The sequence below is a fragment of the Crocodylus siamensis genome, chromosome 1, assembly GCF_052110815.1.
Source record: "Crocodylus siamensis isolate JL-2025a chromosome 1, ASM5211081v1, whole genome shotgun sequence".
In the NCBI taxonomy this organism is placed as follows: Eukaryota; Metazoa; Chordata; order Crocodylia; family Crocodylidae; genus Crocodylus; species Crocodylus siamensis.
Genome location: NC_143395.1, coordinates 45530337 through 45551083, shown reverse-complemented (window position 1 = coordinate 45551083; position 20747 = coordinate 45530337). Strand labels below are relative to the sequence as shown.

Sequence of the window (20747 nt, the reverse complement as noted above, 5' to 3'; positions counted from 1 at the left end):
GATTTCATAGATTTCATAGACATTAGGGCTGGAAGGGACCTCAGGAGATCATCGAGTCCAGCCCCCTGCCCAAAGGGCAGTAAGTCAGCTGGGGTCATAGAATTTCATGTAAAAAGCTGTTGAAAACCTTAAATCCGAGCTCCAATTTGAAGCCAACCTTTAACCTAAACCAAAATTCAGTCCTCACCTTCTTCAGAATTGATTTTCTACCCAATACTAAATATTAATATGCTAGAGCTGTTTGTGATATTTACCTCTGGAAGTCATCTGCCTACAGGAAAGATAAGAAAAGGGTAATTTTGTCACCTGTTAAGGCAGGTCTCCTCCTTACCTCAATGAACAGATATTTTCATTTTTGGAGTTAAGTACTCTAGTTCCATAGATGTGAGTTTTCTATAGTGTCTCTGTCTATGGGACTTAGTTTTATTATGGAAGGATGTCATGTTTGTTTTGATTAAAGCTTGTTAAAGTATTTTATTCTTTGAAGATTTTAGCCAACAGTGTGTGGTAAGTTCGACAAATAAAATAAGGAACTATTCATATCTAGTTCTCTATCTAGACCATGGACCGCAACATAGAAGAAAAGTTTGTTTTTCTTTAATATTTTAGAGCAATTGTTCTTAAAATCTGGGTTATCAGGATGGGATTATAGTCTCTCCTAAATTCAACTGGAGCTGGTCATCTGCTGAGTAGGTGCTAATGACATCAATGGAAGTTGTCCCTCCCCCTCCCCTACACTCCTAGTGTCATGCATTTCAACTTTTATTCCCTTCTTCCCTCTGCCTCCAAATTTCTTCAAATGCCCTCATCAGGAGAGGGAGGGGAACAGTTTCCCCAACTCTTAAACTAAATTTCAGGAGACAGAATACTGACACAGAACACTGTGGTTTTGTTTAAATGCTGAAAAAACCAGAGAGTAGCCTGTAACAAAATCCATAAGAGAACCTTTGTTTTCTTGAAGAGCATTTTATTTTAATACTTATGTTCAGCTATTAGTCAAACTATTTTCCTCCTATTTAGTTTATTAATAACAACTTTTAAGATTAAATCTGAGGCTTGACTTTACTAGGACATGCAGTGTGGTAAGTTTTAGAACTCCAAATACACTTTGAAAAAATTATCTCTGCAAATTGCAATCCATGTAGGTTGTACAGTATAATTATAATTACACTGTTAACTTTTGACATGTTGGATCTACTGCTTGCTGAACCAATTTGTTTTAATTCAATTTTCAGTTTTCAGGAAAGAACCAGCTTAATAGATACTTTCTTACAGCACTTAAAAGAAAAGGTAATATTTATTTACTTAAATGACTTTAAATTATAAACATTTCTCAGAATAATGGGATCCTAGTTTAGCTTGTCACAAGATTTTCATATTCAAACTTACTAAAATGCAGACTTGAAGATCTTTTGTATTATGACAACATAATTTCAACTACACATCCTAAATGTGTTAAACTTACTTTTTGGTACTTGATTCTTTTTGGAAGTGGTCTGTAAAATGTGGTAGGTAGTCAAATTATATATATTACTGTAAAGTAAGGGGGAAATGAAGCTTTGTCTGGCAACAGAAGGGTTAACCACTTTTTTGCTTTACCCGTTTCAAATTACAATGAGAAGCCTCTTCTTTCCCAGCAGGGTTGTGCTTACATTAGTCTTTAGATCTCTCTTGAAGAGAGCTGTTATATTTGTGCTTGCTAGAGTTGGAAATAACAGTTAAGAAGCCGAAAAGAGTTGCATGGATTTACAGGGGGGTTTTTTCCAAGTGAATTCAGGGAAACACATACATTTGATTAGTACATGCTTTAGAATTAATTTACATTAAGGCAATTCAAAAGATGTTAAAGTTATCACCAGGCTGCTGGACAAATATATGTTACATCACCAAGGTGCAGATCAAGACGAATCTTTGATTCAGGACTTTATTTTGGAAAGAGCGCAAGGTGTACGAAGACAAAATAACAAAGGAAGATAACTCGGGGAACTACAGTGTACCAGAAGATCAACTCTTGCTAATACAGCTCCCCACTAAAGACCCGGTTAGCTAAAGTTTATATAGGAATGCCTAGGTCAGCTGACAAAGTTCTGTTCTTCTGCTCCATAAATGCAGAAAAAACGATAACAACAGTGGAAAATTGGAAGTCTGAATTTCAGCTTTCTTAGAAATAACTGCAACCTGACACATTCCATAATATTTAAACAGGGAGGGGGGAATCACCGAAAATGTTGTGTTTAGAGATGACATTGACATGAAAAATAGGTAAATTTTATTTTTCAGCCACTGGGAAAGCAGACCTCATAGGAGCTCACCACAAGTAGGAGAAAGATTTTTATCTTTTTTTTTTCCTTTCAAGGATGAACCTAACTGTGCTCAAAGCTTTTGTGGGCTTGCTCTGGAATTGCTGGGTTCTGCTGGGTCATGCACAGGGAGGTTTAGGAGACAACCATGTCCATTCAAGTTTTATTTACAGGAGGCTGCGGAACCATGAGAGAAGGGAGATCCAGAGAGAGATTCTCTCTATCCTGGGTTTACCTCACAGACCCAGACCGTTTTCACCAGGAAAGCAAGCTTCTTCTGCACCCCTCTTCATGCTGGACCTGTACAATGCCATGACAAATGAAGAGGATACTGAGGAGATGGAGTATTCACTAAGGGGATCATTGGGAAGTGAGAGCAGAGGGATAAGAAAAGGATACCCTGCATCTCCAAATGGATATTCTCGGAGAATACAGTTGTCTCGCATGACTCCCATGACCACACAGAGTCCTCCTTTAGCCAGCCTACACGATACCAACTTTCTGAATGATGCTGACATGGTCATGAGCTTTGTCAATTTAGGTATGTTGAACATTTTTTGTTTCTAATCTGTTTGACAAACTGGGGGCCTGATCCTGCAGCCTGTGCAGGGTAAATCTTGCAAGTTGGAGCTGTGTAAAAGTTACAGGATTGGGCACTAGACGTTGTACTATTAGTAAAACAGAAGCTGTACTAATGGTAAAGTAGCAACATTGTAGGTGGCCATGGAAAAAAGATTTCTCCAATTGTTTATATAAAGTCAGTTTCTATAACTCCCCTCTGCTGGCTTCTGTTTTCTTTCTTTCATTGATCTAATGAAAGTTTTAGCCTTAGGCCAGCTTCATTTTTTTCTTGATACTCAAAAACTCAAACACTTATGTGTATTGCTGGGTTATTTCCGTCACAGTTTTTTGTGGAGGTTAAACATGAACAAACATCTGATTGAAATATATTAACGTCTTAAATAATACAAGAGAAGAAACAAATCAAGCCCTTTCTGACAGATTTCTTATCTTTTCAGCTTCATGGATGCTTTTTTGCTATCTGCTGTTATTTGTACATTGCTTCTGTTTTATAAACTGTTGACTGTATTTTTAAAATTTTGCTGGCATGCTTAAGAGACTGGGTTGAGTCTTATTTTGTGTTATAAACAAACACAAGTAACAGATATAATATTTAATATCAGAAACTTGCAAAAAAAGGTCTAGTAAATAATTCCTAAGCATTTAAAAAAAGACAATTAAACATATATAGAGATAAAACTTAATTAAATTGAATCTTGAGTAGATACATATCCATTAGTTATCATTACTCAATTCAATGAAAAAATCAGTTTAAAATTTCTTTAATAGAAAAGTAAACTTCCATTTCATTAAGAATATTGTTTTACTTACTATTTTTACAATTTTAAATTAAAATCATGATGTACTGTAAGACTGACAGCACTACCTACGTAACTGCTAATCTGACCCTAAAAGCAAAGGAGTTTAATTGAAAAGCTAAAGGTTTTCAACAAGTGTTGTACAAGATCTGATAAAATCTTGCTTTCCAGAATAATACTTTCTATGGTAAATTTTTAAACATTGGCACATGTTCTGAAATACCTTTAGATTATCACACACATTTTATGGCTTTTATGTCTGCCACCTCTCTAATCCTTACAGCTGGATTAAAATGTTTCCAATCACTAACCTTAACGACCAGGATTTCTAGAAAATGACACCCTAGAGTTTGGTCATCATAACAATAAAATTACAATTCATTGATTATTTGGCAGATTAGAGTGAGTTTAATTTTCAGATCTTAGTTTTTAAAAGGAACAATTATATTTGGGACTTTCTTCTTTTTGTTTAGGACCTTAGAAATTAACAAGTTCATAAAATAATGATATTATTTTAAAGGTAATTTCCTTCCTGTTTTTCCCCCCTCAATGTTATAATTGCATATGGATATATAATTGCACATGGCTACATATTGGTTTTAGAAAACATTAATTGTGTGATACAATTCACCCATAGTACTTACTGAATTTGAATTAAAATGCTAATTCTAAAAAAATAATTGGAAACAGATAGCTTAAGTTATAGTCGAGGCCTTGACCCTGCAAAAGTTTGTGTATGTACTTAACTGTACACACTATGGGACAGATTCTCAGCTGGTATATCTCAGGACAGGTCCATCAGTCACTGAAGTGCATTCATGTAGCGTCTGGCTCTGTAATTGCTCTTTGATTTCAATGGGACTTCTTACTGTGAAATGTTAAACTTGTGCGGAAGTCTGCAGGATGGGCATTAAATCGGCACTAGTTTGATCCTGCGGTATTTATGCAGGCAATTCCCACTGAGGTGAACTCAAATTTTGTTCCAAAAAACATGTCTTTTATCTATTAGAATTGTAAAAATATGTCTATTATTCTGTTCTATTCATTTAAGAGGTACCTTTGAGCAGTGATATTGTATACTTATTTTATATTTTAAATGGTGGATGCTTACAGGAAAGGGCTTTTGCTTGTTTACAATTATTAGACTGGATGAAAATATGAAGAATGCCATGTTTTGTTTGGTCTCCACAGATTGCTAAAGTGTATCTTGACCCTAAATTAAAATGAACTCTTAAATCAGTCTAAATGCCCTTCCTTGTCATGTATTCTGTATAATTGTGGTTTATGGCACACTCTCCTTTTAACATTTATAACACATATTGATGACTAATATACATTAGCTTTAACATTTTTATTAAACAATCCTATTTTTCAGAATAATTAACATAATAACTAAATATATCATTGAAGCAGGTATCATTTAATACGATTTAAGACCCTGACAGATAAAGGCAAACTCTATTAACATGCAATGAGAAGAGAATATGCAGTGATAAGTGAATGCTAACACACTCAACCTTAAAATCAATAAAAGCTGATGTATCATAGTAATAACTCAAGTGATTTTAGATTTGAAACAGCTGTCAACTTCTATCAAAATAATCTGCTTTGAAAGCAAAATTTACCATGTTAATAGCAGAACTTTAATTTAATACAGTATGTGAATACAATCTGGGATTGTACAACTTTATTAATCACCATGGCATTTTAAATTTATACCACTGTATTTCCAATTATAATTGTTTAATGCACATATGGTAAAATAATAAATATATGAGAGTAAATATGATGTAAAGCATAATATTAAACTCAAGCTTCAGAAAATAAAATCCTCCTTGTGAGAAACACTTAAAAATTAAATAAAAAGACAAATGAAAGAAAAAAACACTGTGTCTACATGATAATTTTAATAAAAAAAACAGTGGGAAATAGAGTTCTAAACTTCTCATCTTTCGAGCAAATTTAAAAAACACCAGTACAGGAATTTCGGTTCTGACAACCTTCAAGAAAGCAAGAGAGAAAAAAAATGAACATATTTTACGTCATTTAAAGTTAAAATAGTAAGCACATGCTGCTTATAATGATTTATGGCCCCTTCTTCCTTAAAAGATAGGACAGAACAGCGATTAGGTACTTTTGCATAATTGTGTACAATGCTATGTGCATTGGCAGCTCTCCATAAATATGGATGACCATAACAGGAGAGTTAAATGGGGTTGGTCCCAGCGGACAAAGAATAAATCCCCCAAAAAATTCACCCCAGAATTTCCAATGATGTGATCATATCATATCGCCTACAACTTCAAGGCTTCTTTGTTTTGTTTGTCCATGGGATTATTTTCCTCCCCCCCACGTTGTTATACTTTGACCCAGGCTGTTACAAATAACTGACTGTCGTTTATAGTTCTGGCATCTTCTTTTTGGCTAATCTCCAAAATCACATGTAGAATACCCTATTTACAAGAGAAGGGGCAAGTCTTATAATACTTGTATAGGCATATATTTTTCTTCTATACTCAGAATTTTGCAGGAGGAACAACTAGCTTAAAAAAAAACCCCAAACAAAAGTACAAGTTATTTTCTGCCAAACAATAAGATTGAATCAAAGCAGAAATATGGTTGAGGTTTTGGACCAAAGAAACAGCAAGGACTTTAACAATTGTGTTTACGCATTTCCAGTAAAAAGAACTGAGTTTTCCATATAATATCACAATGACCACTAACACTACTATACTTAAGGGTTTCTGCACATTGCTATTAAAATGTCCTGCATTTCCTTTGTTTTCAACTCATCTGCAACATTTGCTCTGAGAAGATATTTGAAGTTACTAAGCTGATTTTTTTTCTTTTTTTTCCTTTTCTATATTTGGTTTCAATAGATTTAGCCATTTTTATATTACATGGGTGGTAAAATAATAAAATCTGTGTTTTCAATTATTCTTTTTCCTCAATAGGAAAATGGTTTACATTAAAACACAAAATGAAAAAAACTGCAACTGTAGAAGGTCATTATTAAATTTTTGAGCCTGAGCCTTGTATGCTAAAGAAGGGAAAGACTGTCATATTCAGCTTTAAAAGGCAGCTAAAGCATCTAAACAGACGTTATTCTCGTGTAAGAACTTTTTCTGCTAATCTTTCACTTATAATAAAAATGTGCCATGCCCTTGGAATTGATTATTGAATCAAATTTTTGAATCAAATGGAGATTTTCCTGGACAAGCATGAAATACCGCTTACTTATTTTCTTCTCCCCTTGGAGTTTGTATTGTGTTTTGACGATATTATTTATGGTTATTTTAAAAATGTTGTTTTTCTGACCAAATGTATACATATGGAATCTATACAACTTACTGTGCTCATTCAATGCTACAAACATAGTAAAGCTCTACTTTTGCAGAATCATTATCTTGTGGTCCATAATCTACTTCCAGATCTATTGGTTTATTAAATTATATACAAAAAGCAGGAGCTCTTATTCATACTTAGGTATTACTCAGAGGGATGAATTTCTTAAACAAAATTATTTAATGTGATATAACCTTCCACTCTAGAGTAACCAATCATTAGTGAGAAGTACTAATTTATAAAATGTCTGAGATGATGAAACCCCTCCCCCAACTACTGTTGATATATGTTGATAAATCCCATCCCTCATCAGAAACCATTTTTTCTTTTTAAGAAGTCAGGTTCAGATGATCTAGACTTAATTTAGCTCTGAGTAGATTTCTTTGACTATTCTACTGTATGTACTTCTAAAAAATATATAGGCTTTTAGCAGAAATGTTGACACAACTTCATCTGGTATGATGGTGCTATTATAATCTTGTGTTATACCGAAGTGCTATTACAGAAATCAAGTGTTAAAAAGCAGCACAGCCAGAAACCTTTATTATTGGTGTAAAAGTATAGTTATGAGATGTGTTAAATAAATACTCTCAAATCACTGATCTCTTTATATGAAAATTCAAAGGAGTAAGTTTAGCAAGAAATGGTGTACAAAGTTAATTTTATTTATACTCATCCAAATAAAATCCTTGATGGCATATTACATCTTTTTATTCTTCCTCTTAATACAATTTCAACTCATCCAATTAATAAGCAGAAACAATCCATTGTGACTTAGGTGTGCAATCAAATATAAAAAATAATTAGTTATAACTGAAAAATTATTCACTATAACCTCCTCACTCAGTTTAGTTAGCACTTGAGTTTGATTCCAGGAGAGAAATGCTATCTGTCTTACTTTTGCAGAACTTATACTATTTTGTTTGTTATATATATCTATTTTATATGCCCTTTGAAATCTTTCATACTATATTAACTTTATGAACTATATAGACATACCTCTGGATAGATTTTTGTGTGTTTCATAAATATCATCTAACAAACTAATGTTTTTATAACTGTCAATTAATTTCTTTTGCCAAAGTTAACACTTTAAATCCAAGTAAGTTATTATACCAACTCAGCCAAAAAAATGTCAAGCTCTCCATTAACTGGAGCATAAAACTGTCCTACTTCCCTTGCCGACAGATTTGAAAAAAATTGCAGATAAACTGAAGAAAACTGGTTTAGCAGATGGTTAGAAGTGCATGGTGAAGGGCTACATATATATGTATATGTTATTATTGTTATTCATATTTTTCCCATTGGGAAGAATTGCTGACCCGGTTTCATTGCTTCTTTAATATGTGTTGCTTTTCCAGACTAAACACAGACTTTGGGTGGGGATACAGGGGTTGTACATATTGTACTGTACATAGTTTCCCAGGAAAATACAAACTCATTGTGTGCTGGCTGTTAGAGAGGAACAGAGAGGCTAGTCGGGACTTGTTTTCTGTGGAACTTCTCAGAGGAAAAATAAGTCTCCCATGGGGATGTAAAGGTGCTGCCCTGACTTTTATGCTTCAGCCCCTTTCCTTATTCCCAGTCTCTCTATAAACTGCCAGATAACAGGCCAATTTTGGCATATATGTGGTTTCTTACATTTATTGCTGCTATTATTACTTACTCTAAACATAATAAGGTGTAAAGAGTTTTAGCACTGCCACCCATCTGCTGGCTGACTAACTGAAGTATCTGTGGCATGAACAGCTCCTTTCTTTTTCAGACTATGGAAATTCTTTTTGCTTTGTTTTCTTGGGCCCACAGGTGAACTCAGTTTAATAGGAAATAGCAAATTGATTGATTATGGTATAGTCATTGTAGATGTTTTCTGGTGTTTCCACCAGACTGAGAATGATCAGTTTATGAAGTGCCAGTTGCAGCATCCTGAGCTAAGTACAGACAAATCCAAGATTGAATCAATTCAATCTTTGTAGCTTAGTCGAAACTGTGGAGATTGAACCAATAAAGCAAATGAACAGACATTCACTTTTGACTCCTGAAATGCAGCCACATGCTTGCAGTGGCCCAGGCTAGAAGCTGGGGGGTGCTACAGCACATCCCCCTGCTCAGCTGGAGCAGACAGCTTGCCCACCCTGTGAGGAAGCAGGGTGGGGGCTTGCAGGGGAGGTGAAAGGACTATGAGTTAACTTGAATCTGGAGGGGATCTGGGACAGAAGTTCAATAAACTGATTTAACCTAAATCAGTTAAGTCTGATACTACATCCATCCAGGTTTATTTTAAACCAGTTTGGGCCATTTTGCAAGTGGTTTATGTGAACTGAATTTCTGCTGTGTTACATATTTGAACCAGTTTCCTATGACTTATATCACCTTATGTGCAATTTCTATCCCTAGCCCTACTAAATAAAACTTCCTCAGGGTTTCAGAAGGGCTCTCTGGCTGCTACCAGACTTTAATGATTTCTCATACTTTTCCCATCCCCTCCTTGTCTTCTTCCCTGTTTATATTACAACTATGCACATCAGCCAAAGCAAGTCTCTGCGCTTTAATTTTATGTTTATTTTTATCTTTCCTTGGAGAAAATGAAAGGAGGTAAAAGCTGTAAGGACAGAAGATGGCACAGGAGAAGGGGAAAGAATGGACTAGAAAAGTGAATGAGATCAAAGTGACAGAAAAGAGAATGAGAGCAGGGTGATTTGAGAACGTGTCTCATTCCCAGTGTGGAAATGATGATCTGGAACATGACATATTAAATTTGAGAATGAAGTTAGAGAACTTCTAGAAAAAATGTTCGAGTGAGTGAGGAGGTTTTTAAATGCAGGTGGAGGGAGGGAATGGGATTCTTCAGGCTCCCTCATGGTGAAGCAACTACTTCAACAACCCCAAAGCATTTGGCTCCAGAGGCAAATCTTTTCATCCTAGCAAAATAAAACACAAAAAACCCCACTTCAGAATTTGTGCATGTAAGGAGTACACAGACAGGCTACTAACATTTACAGTCATAAATAACATAGTAGCGAGCTTTTAAAAACCACAGGTTAAAGGATGAGGACTGCCATGACGCACACAGAGAGGCTGAGATCAGAGGAGCAGCTAAATGGGGTCAGGAAGAACAATGAATCCCCTTGTTCTGAGTCATATTTATGAGTGCTTCATTGCACCTAAAGTTCATATTTTATTGGCAAGGCTGTGGGGTTTCCCCATTTGCTCATCTCTTAAAATAACACCCTTGGTTAAAAATTTCTATAAAACACACAAGTGCTACAGCAGGGAGAATCTGTCAAGCCTCACAAATGACAACTGTTCATTTTGGTAGTGGGGTTTGTAGGGCCAGAAGTTGGATGATATTTTTTATTAGATTTTGAATTCATTTCTGTGCAGCCCCCTCTCCCTCTCAAAACAACTGTCAAATGGGTACCACAAGTAGCAGTATTATAGTCCTACCTTCAGCCAGGGTTTTTTCAAGCATAACATATACCGATTAATGCTCCTGTAGTGAAAATGGAGCAATAGTTTCCAGCCATTTTGAGCAATAGTACAGTTAACTAGATTAAGACACTGGCTGTGTCCTTCCCTGCCTGTCACCTCTCACTGACAAAATTACCCCACAGTGACAAAATTGGAGTGTGGAGATGGAGATACATATCCTTCATGGCAGATTAAGGGCTGGGCATATTGGTTTTTGGCAAAGGGTTTTGGCCCATGAATTTCATTTCAAATGAACTAGATTTCTTTGGACACAATGTTGGTGTTGTTTTTTTAAAGACCCTGACATTTAATTGTAGCAACATGAAGGAAAGTGTCTTGTGGAAAATACTGTAAACCTCAATGGCCCATGCAATTCCTATACATTAAATCATTTACATTTTTTCTTAAATTACCTGTGAAGGAAAGGCCTTTCAACTCTCAGTCAGGGCAGAAAAAGGAAATGTATGTATTCAACTGATTTGTTAACATTGTTTCTTAAAATTATTTCACATATACTTGCAGAATTATTTTTAAAACATTTTCAGATATTTCTGATCTAGACGGAAAAATCAGTAATTTACAAATGACATGACTTACCTGTGGAAACATCTTGCGCTGATTTTTTTTTATATGGGTCATGATTTTCATGCTAATAAAGCCAAGCTCTAGGAAGAGAGTGTGTGGTGATAATAAACATTGTGAGTTTCTTTAGAACAGGCAGGAAAAGGTACCCACTCACCCCAGATATCAAGAACTTTGCAGCTATACACATCACAGTCTGAAAAAATATGTATAAAAAAGGAGTAATGGTAGAGTTACTAAAAATGCATGATGGAAGAGCAGATGTTGGAGAAAAGGAGAAAAGTCCAGTGCACAGAGCACTGCTAGCAACAGTTTATGCCAGATACCATGCACACAGGTGTTCCCTGCACTGTCCTGGGGTAAAAAAAACCCCACACTGAAAAATCCTGGGGTCAAAAAAACCCACACTGAAACAAGTGGAGTGGAGCACATGGCAGCAGCTCACGCCACCCAAACCAGAGCCTGGCTGGCCAGAGCAACACTCCAGCTTCTAGCCAGGCTCCCAGCTGCAGGAGCACTGTGGCTGCAGCTCTCTGAGGCCCCTCGGGCCCCAGGTAAATTTGCTGGGGTCAATACAGTTGCTGGTCCCAGCCTCTCCTGCCACACTGAGGGTAACCTGCTATACACCAGAGAGCATGTGGCATCGGTATTCCCCAGGGACAAGTAGCAGTGGCACAAGGTGTGCTGCTAGTTGTCCCCGAGCAACAAACATCTGTGCTTGTGAGGATGCGGCCCTATTGTGCATTCCTCGTGGGGAGTGGAAAGTGTTGTTTTGAAAAGTGGTGTCAGTAGATTGCTTTGGTTGATCATTATGAAGACCAGTTAAGGCAGGTAGTTGTATAAATGGAACAAGGAATAATTAAGAGTAAATCAGTAAAAGTCATAATGAAATTATAGGGATTTTATCTAATCCACACAGCTGTTGTTTCGGCTACTTAGTTTTTGTTTAATGAACATAGAATTTGCCTAATTGTAATATAAAAAGTATGTATATTGTGTGTGTAGATATCACATATCTCTTATGATTTTAGGCATTGTGATTATTTTTTATTTAATAAAATATCAGAATAAATCATACTATACTTTCTCATGAGTAATATTTAGCCTTAGTAGCCCTGGCCTTTCCAGGCTGTCTGCTTGCACCAAAGTTTATCAGGTGATTGTTTGACCCCTTGTTAATTGTACTTAATTGCCACCTTTGTCACATTTTGAAATAAGGACGGAAGTTTATGGATCTGTTTGGCAGAGTAAAGACTAACAACAGCATTGGAGATTATAGTGAGGGGGTGGGTTACCTGTTATTTAGTTCAGTGAGAGATGAACAGTGCTCCATACTTTGAAGAATTATTCCTTTAAACTCCTCTTTTTCATAGATAGGTATGTCGGAGAAAAACAGAAAAAGTAATCCTTTTTCTTTTTTTGCTTTCTGCTAATGGCTTCTTCTCTCTGTTCCTCAGCTTTGGAGCTTTTTAAAGCCCTCAAAATCAGTAAGGAGCCTATATCCTGTTTATCACCAGCACAGACTGGATTTTACAGAGGAAAACATGAGAACCATGCCTCTGTTCCCATGAGAGATCTTGCTCTCATTCTCTAAGACTTTGTAGTCACTTTTCTTTAGTGTTGCCAGTTCTTATGAGCTTATTGTGAGTCTTCTGATATTCCATAATTTTCTTGGAATCCTGTAATTTGTGAGAAGGTCTGCTTTCATTTTAAAAAAAGTTTTTCGACCTTCGTGGTTGCAGAAGCAAACTTGAAATGCTCAAAAATGAGAAGGCAAAGAAAAGACTCCAAAATGTACTTTTTTTCAGAGTAGAATGATGTTTAAGCCAATTGTTGTGACTCATCTTCTTCTAACAGTTGTCGCTTCTTCAGCTAAGCACTGGACCAAGAAGCATAACAGAGGAGGAGAGCAGCACTGCTCTGCATCTGCTGCATCCCCACACATGTAGTGTAGTTACCATTAGTGCAGTGTGGGACAGTAACAGGACCCCACCTGTACAGGTAACTGTAACACACCCTTGCAGTCACACTAGTCCTATCTCTTACCCTGGTTTCACTAGGGTACTCCCCCACCTGCCACACTTTTGATTATATAAATTTGGGAGACTGCCTCAGAATAGCAGAGTGAGTGTTGGAGTGCTCCACTTTACCCTGCTTTTCATTGGGTTACTCTGTCTGGCCCAATATGTCTTTCTGGTGCTTGTTCACCCGACACTTAGGGCCTGCAAAACCACGCCTGCCCCACTACACCTTCTCTCTGGGCATCTTAAAGCCACCCCATGTCTCACAGAAAATGCAAACCTTGAAAGAAAACCATAGGCAGACTCATTTTCTTATCTCTGATGTGCAGAAGAACTCTTTCTGTGAGCCTAGTCTGGGTCAAAACTGACTCTTCAGCCTAAGAGCACTGTTTAAATCCCTTGCTTAGCTCCTTCCCTTCAAGTCACCTGATAAGGACTTCTCATGTGGGTACAGGGGTTTCTTGCTTTACTAATTAATGTGGGTTTTTTGAAGCCTGCCTCTCTGTGGCCTCCACCTCCCACTTGCCTCTCTGCAATCAACCTTACAGCTCTGCATTCAGCTTCTGTCTCTCCAGTAACAGGGGTTAGGGCAGGGGTGGGCAATTGTAAGTGGGCGGAGGGCCACTTACTGAGTTTTGACAAGCCATTGAGGGCTGCATGATAGGCAGCTGGGGGAAAATAAATATTAATTTTCTAAATTTTGTAGGGGCCCAGTGCTGCACTAAGAATAGGTATATTACAGATGTTTGAGGTGTTCTTTATGCAGAGCAGAGCTTTGTAGCATGATCTTTTGACAATGTAGACATACTCTTGGACTGGACAGCTTGTCTTTCTACTGGAAACTGTATTATAAGAGCTCCCCTAAATCAGGGGTTAGCAACTTGCGGCCTGCTAAACCATTGGATCTGGCCAGTGGATGTAGGGCTTGGGCAACAGGGGACTTTGACTGCAGTTGCTTTTCCTGGCTTGTCAGAGAGACAAGTTTTGCTGGTGGCCACATCCAGTAGCTGCCAGTCTGCCCACTCACCTCTGAACCAGGCTGAAGCATTCTGGTCCATAACCGGAAAAGGTTGCTCTACTCTAGTTCTATCAAGAAAGAGGATGAGATAACAAGTCAGATGACTATCTGTTCTGAAATAAGTGAAGACAAAAAGGAAAATAAACAATACAATGAAATTGAGATGACTACATCTTCAGCTAGCTTAATTAATACAGCTCTTAACTTCAGGGCTAGGTAAAGACATTCAAAAAGCCTAAGGCAGAATCAGTCTAAGTAATGAAGTAAGGTTTTTATAAGTGGCATAGTTCGGAACAACAGTGAGCAGAACGTACACCTGCACCTTGGCAGGGGCAGGAGGGCAGCAGGGTAACTCTTAGATCAGGTTCTGCCATTTTTAAGCCAGTCTTTGTGTCGAACTTCTATTCTGTTATGGGTATAGGTTGGTTTTGTGTGCCAAATTTCTTTTTTGTTACAAGTATAGACTGGTTTCTGATCAGTTCTACTGGTAAAAGTATAATGTCTCTACCTGGCCCAGTAGAGCAATGCTGGGTTTGACCCCAAGATTTTAAGAAAATAAATCTGAAAAAGAAGGAAAGATTTTAAGAAAGAAACATTTCTTTTTCTAAGAGTTTCATGAAGAATTAACATTAGTTGTGGAAACTTGTATAAAAATCCATGTTATCCAATATTTGTCATGTTGTTGCTGGAATTTAGAAGTTGGTTAACACTAAAATATACACATTTAGGCAAATATGGTACTATTGGTGAACCTGGCCACCCAATAAGAACAACATTCTTGAACACTAAGTATTAGAGGTAGCCAAAACAAAATCTACAGGTTAGCTATAGCTGTTTATATTTATTTGTATAAGACATCATCCATCTTAACAAAGTAGGTGTTATTATGAGCACGGTAGGTTAAAAAGCAAAACATAACAAAAGCTGAATAATACAATAATCTATTCAAAAAAGCAAAAATTATGCATACCCTGCAGTATCAGCCACCCAAAAATGAAACTGAAATCTTAATAAAGGAATTGTAACTTTAGGAGAGATTTCTTCGACTAGTATCATAAGACAAGTTAACAGTATTTTTTAGAGTGAATCAATTTAGGTAACATTTTAGGATGTAGCCATTTTATTTTTCAAGGTATCATGTCAAAGCACTGTATATGAATCTGGGAATGCATGTGTGTTCGCTTCTAATCACATCAGAGTAGAAATGAGTTTATAAAGTGGCTAAATAACCAAATGTTATAATGGTTAATGTATAATGACCTAATTTTCTTTACTTTTATCTTGGAAAATCCAAGGTAGCCCATGTTACAATGTGAACATACGATATAGAGGTCACAATATGCAAGCACTGGGGTGAGGGGTGGGATTTGAATACTTAAACTGGGATAAAGCTTGAATGATAGCTTTACTGTATGCATTGCATACAATAGCCAAATATGGTATGAAAACATTTCAGACTTGTGTGTTAATCTTGTGTTTAGAGTGCAACCTGCTGCACTATTTGAAAGAAATGTCTTTAGTTAACATGCCATGACACCTGTTGGAATATACTGTGGCCTGCACACAACCACATTGTTTCAGTTTGCTTCAGGAGAAAAGGTTGCATTGAGCAAATTGGGAAACAAAGGGCACCTATACATGTGCAGCAAAGCTGTTTTGACATGCTGTAATTACATGATTAATCATGTCTGCCGGAGTGTGGTAATTAACATGCTCCAGCAGACTCCAGTGTCATGCGTATCCGTGCCCCTGTGCTGAAAAATGGTGGCAAGGGTACCTTAACTAAAGCTCATTTGATGAGCTTATTAGTTAAAGTACCCACACCGCCATTTTTCAGTCTGCGAACACATGTGATGTCCTGGGTGCTTTAATTAGCGCAGCTCTCAGAGCCGCTCTAATTAAAGCATCCTGGAGCATGTATATAAACGCCCAATGGCAATCCAAAAAGGAGCAGTCCATGAGGTTTTCTGTATGTGGAATGGACACATAGGTTTGTTTTTCTTTAAAAATAGACTAAATATTAGATTACTAGTCATTTCTAGCCTTAGGAGTAACAGGGATTTAGTGTAAACATCTGTGGAGGTAGAGGTTGATCCTACACTGGATTGTAAATGCCAGATTTCTTCGTAGTCCTGGCCCTAACTTCATCCCATTTGAATTCAAAATGCTCAGTACTAATGGCTAATTTACCAAACAAAAATATCTTTGTTTCTGGAGTTAGTGGCTGAACAGCCAAAATTGTTTCATATAAAATATATTTTAAAGATGTTGTTTTAGTTGTTTCAGAGGTGAATTGTGTTTATGGATAACTGCAATTATTGTGAGTGATTTGTTGAAGAACTGATGAGGGGCTTATATTTCAGTGAAACTTAATGTCTAAATGCACAAGAGAAGTGGAGACTTAGATGAAAAAGCAATTGAAAGGCAGGGATGAAGAAAGGATCACAGAAAAGAAAATAATCTCTAAGATGATTAGTGACCAACTGTATCTCTGACCACACAAGGAGTATCAAATCTACCCTGCCTTCCACCATGGCATGACACAAGGGATCTGTGAACAGCAACATGACCTGCCTGCTCAGGATGCACTATTTTGGAACCAGAATCATAGAAAATTAGGGTTGGAAGGGAACTCAGGAGGTCATCTAGTCCAACCACATGCTCAAAGCAGGACCATCCCCAGCTAGATCATCCCACCCAATCCTTTGTTTAGCAGGGTCTTAAAAATCTCCAAGGACGGAGAGTCCACAACTTCTGTTGGTAACCTGTTCCAGGGTTTTAATACCCTTCTGGCGGAAAAATTCTTCCTAATATTTAACCTGAGCTTCCCTTCCTGCAACTTGAGACTGTTGCTCCTTGATCTGTCATGTGCCACCACTGAGAACAGTTTAGCTCCATTGTCTTTCAACCCCCCCTCCCTCCCTTCAGGTAGTTGAAGGCTGCTATTAAATCCCCCCTCAGTTTTCTCTTCTCTAGACTAAATAAGCCCAGTTCCCTAAGTTTCTCCTCATAAGTCATATGCCTTAGCCTCTGAACCATTTTCATTCCCCTCTCTTGGACTCTCTCCAATTTTTCCACATCCTTTTTGTAGTGGGGGGCCAAAAACTGAACACAGTCAACTCCAGATGTGGCCTCACCAGTGCTGAATAGAGGGGAATAATCACTTCCCTTGCCTTGCTGGCAATGGTCCTACCAGCACAGGCCAGTATTCTATTAGTGTTTTTGGCAACAAGGGCACACTGTTGGCTCATATTCAGCTTATTGTCCACTGTAACTCTCAGGACCTCTTCTGCAAAGTTTATGCCCAGCCAGTCACCACCCAGCCTGTACCAGTGCATGGGATTGTTCCATCTTAAGTGCAGGACTTTGCACTTGTCCTTGTTGAATCTCATGAGATTTATTTTGGCCTAGTCCTCCAATTATTGTAGGTCACTCTGAATCCTAGCCCTACCCTCCGGTGTATTTACTACTCCCCCTAGCTTGACGTCATCTGCAAACTTGCTGAGGGTGCACTCTATGCCATCTTCCAGGTCTTTGATGAAGATATTGAACAAAACCAGCCCTGGGGCTCTTCATTTGATACCGAGCAATTGATTACAACACTCTGAGTCTGATTATCCAGCCAGTTTTCTATCCATCTTACAACCCATTCATCCAGCTCGCAGTTCCTTAGCTTGCCTGTCAGAATGTTGTGGGACTGTAGCAAAAGCCTCCCTAAAAGTAGCATAGATTAGTGTGGAAACAAAGCTTAATGTAGTCTGCTCAGCTCAGTGCCACAGTAAGCTGGCTGTACTACTTCTGGTGTATATGGTTCCATAGTGCCATACTGACCACAGAATACCTTTGTGCTATTCCACAGCTGCTGTCCTATCTCAATCCTAGCCATTTTTTCTCCCTCACATTTGTGCTTTTCTTTCTTTCTCTTCTCTCCTCCCTATTTCATTTTGATACCATATTATTTCTTATTTCTATTTTTCCATTCCTTTTATTTTGCTTGTACATTATTTGGGGTCTCCTTTGTGTGTGTCTCCACAATAATGGAAAGCTACCTGTTGCTAAGGGGTAGGCACCCACTGTGATGCTACCTGAGCTGAGATCTCCACTAGCATAAAAACTGATGTGCCCAGACTGTCCATACCACCAAAAAGTTATGCTGTCTATTGGCTTTGAAGGGTGTGTACAGCTGTTCACTGTACCCAGTTTACATTTATGAAGCACATGCAACCATGTGCTAATGCAGGGAACTGCATAGGGAACCTGGTGTAAGTAACGGGTTGGGGGCAGAGGCAGGCAGGATTGCAAGGGAGGGTGGGGCTAGCAGGTCTGCTGTAGGGTTTGGCAGGTCTAGGAGGGTTGGCAGGAACAAGGGGGGCTGGCAGATCTGTGGGGAAGGTAGGGTTATCCATCTAGGAGTGCAGGGGTTAGGGGGCTAGAAATAGCCAGGTCAGGCTTGGGGGATAGGAAGAGCAGAGCCCTGGGGCTTGAGTGAGCAACTGGCTATTCCTGGCACTGGGACTAAACTCTGAAATCATACAGGCTTTCGATAGATTTGGTTAACTAGTTCCAGGTCTAATTTAGTTCACCTAGTTAGGTCAATCTAAATGTAAAAGTTGTATATACCTGAAGACATCTTTGTTGCTACATCCTAAACTTCATATTGGTTCTAAGGAACAAGACGTAGGGGGATGGAATTAGAAGCCAGTGTGTTTCTCTTCTAACTTTTAAAAATTGTAAGCTATTACCTCCTGGAAAATAATTAAAGCATTCATAGATTTGGGTGAGTTCTAAATTAACTTGGGTCATTCAAGAAAAAGTTCTGGGTGTCACAGTAGACCATCCTGTGAAAATACTGTGCTGTAGCACTCAATGTGAGAGAATATTAGAGTACATAAGAAATGCGTTATTTGTTCCCAGAAACTCATGATTTTGGCAGAGGAAAGCATGTCTCAAACACGTTCTGCACTCAGTACAGCCACTCTGATTTCTATTACAAGCATGCATGATGCAAGGTTATTATCAAGCTGAATGCATTCATGGGTTTACAGATTCTTGAAGGGTTTAAATAAACTGCAGTTCTGTATTTCCTTTGAGTTTTATAATAATAAATTTAACTAAATCATTACGTAAGTTGCAGACCTAGAGTGCTATAGCTCAGATTGAATATGTGAAGGGTTTTTTTTTATGTGGCTATTTTGTCATATAATTGCCTGTCACATGCATCCTTATCCAAAAAGTATATAAATCACTGCTGCTCCTGACTTAGTGGAGTTACATGGACTTACGCTAGCTGTGTATTTTGTCCAAAGTATTTTGTGTATCTATATTTCAGTGTATTTAAAATGTCTTGCTAGGAATATATATTATATAATGTGTTGAAGTAATTTTGAAATGCTCAGACATAATAAGCCTTTTTCTCTGTGTTCTCTAAATTAGATATTTTGGATAGTTTTTTCATCCTTGTAACAGCTGGATTGATTTTATTGAATGTTTAGTCAAAATTAAAATACAGCATTTTAAATGAAACCTAAATGCAGCACAGTTATTAGTAACTGTAACATGGTTGTTTATTCATCCCCAGCTATTTGAAAAGTTAAACCATTCTTGTTTTGCCTAATCAGAAATTGTTTCCATGTTTTAAACTAGTCTTATATTATATCAAGTAAAATGTGACTCATTGATAATTTTGGCTTTGATTGGTAGCGTAATAACATTAAAACACAACAGTATTAAAATATCAGCATCCCCTATAGATTTGGGCATGCTTTAAAAGGTGTTTTTAAAAGATGGAATTAAACATTAGATGAAGTTAGTCAAAAATGTGCAAAAGGTAATCCCAGTGTTTTTTCCTGCCCATGTGCAGGGGGGCTGGACCTATTGATCTGTAAGGTCCCTTCCAGCCCCTAACAACTATGAATCGCCTCCATTAGGTAGAAAAGTAGGGCTTAGCAAGGTTTGGGAAGACAGATGTGCTGCAGCCTAAGCTCTCTGGTCCATTGCCTCTGGTAAAATGCTCCTCAGCCTTCTCACAAATTATGCTTCAACTGCAAACTCTTCAATTGCAAAAACAGTTGCAGCTCACCGCAGTCCCCACCATTTCCTTACCATCTGACTCCTTATGCAGTTTTCAGTATGAACCTAAAATTAAAATTGAACAAGATTGCAGTATGTCAAGGGAGAATTTATCCATGAAAGTTCAACAATTAGAAACCAAAATGTCTTTGGTCCTTTCACTCTTACATATATTATAGACTTGGCCCAAGAATTAGTTTTGAAATGTAATCTGACATGTCAAACGTCAACGAAAATTTAGAAGGTTTTACTAGGCAGTGAGTTCTCATAAGGGTTTTTGTCCACTTCTGGTTCACTAACCTGAAGGCTACGTTGGTTTGACAAACTGATCTTTAGGGGAGAAACCTGGTTACGATTGTAATCTTTCTTTTATCATTGTAACATTTTCTGTGAAAGAAAACTACAGCTAAATATCAGGTGGGAAATGGACTATATTATTATGTAGTAGATTTTTCAAATTCAATCAGGACAAATAGATAACTTAATTGAAAAAAAAACCAACCCATGAAAAAGTTAATGCTGAGGTTGTTGAGGTATCAGAATAAGTTCTTTTGTGCCTTTA

At 37.5% G+C, this 20747-nt stretch overlaps 1 protein-coding gene across 1 annotated transcript in view; it reads left to right on the top strand.

Moving 5' to 3' along the window:
- Positions 1–1654: 1654 nt before the first annotated feature.
- The window catches only part of BMP5 (bone morphogenetic protein 5), an 83323-nt gene continuing 64230 nt past the window's right edge, over positions 1655–20747 (top strand). The window contains exon 1 of the mRNA XM_090034148.1: positions 1655–2841. Coding sequence (XP_089890274.1) covers positions 2358–2841 — 484 coding nt within the window. The 5' untranslated portion in view covers positions 1655–2357. The remainder of the gene's footprint in view (positions 2842–20747) is intronic.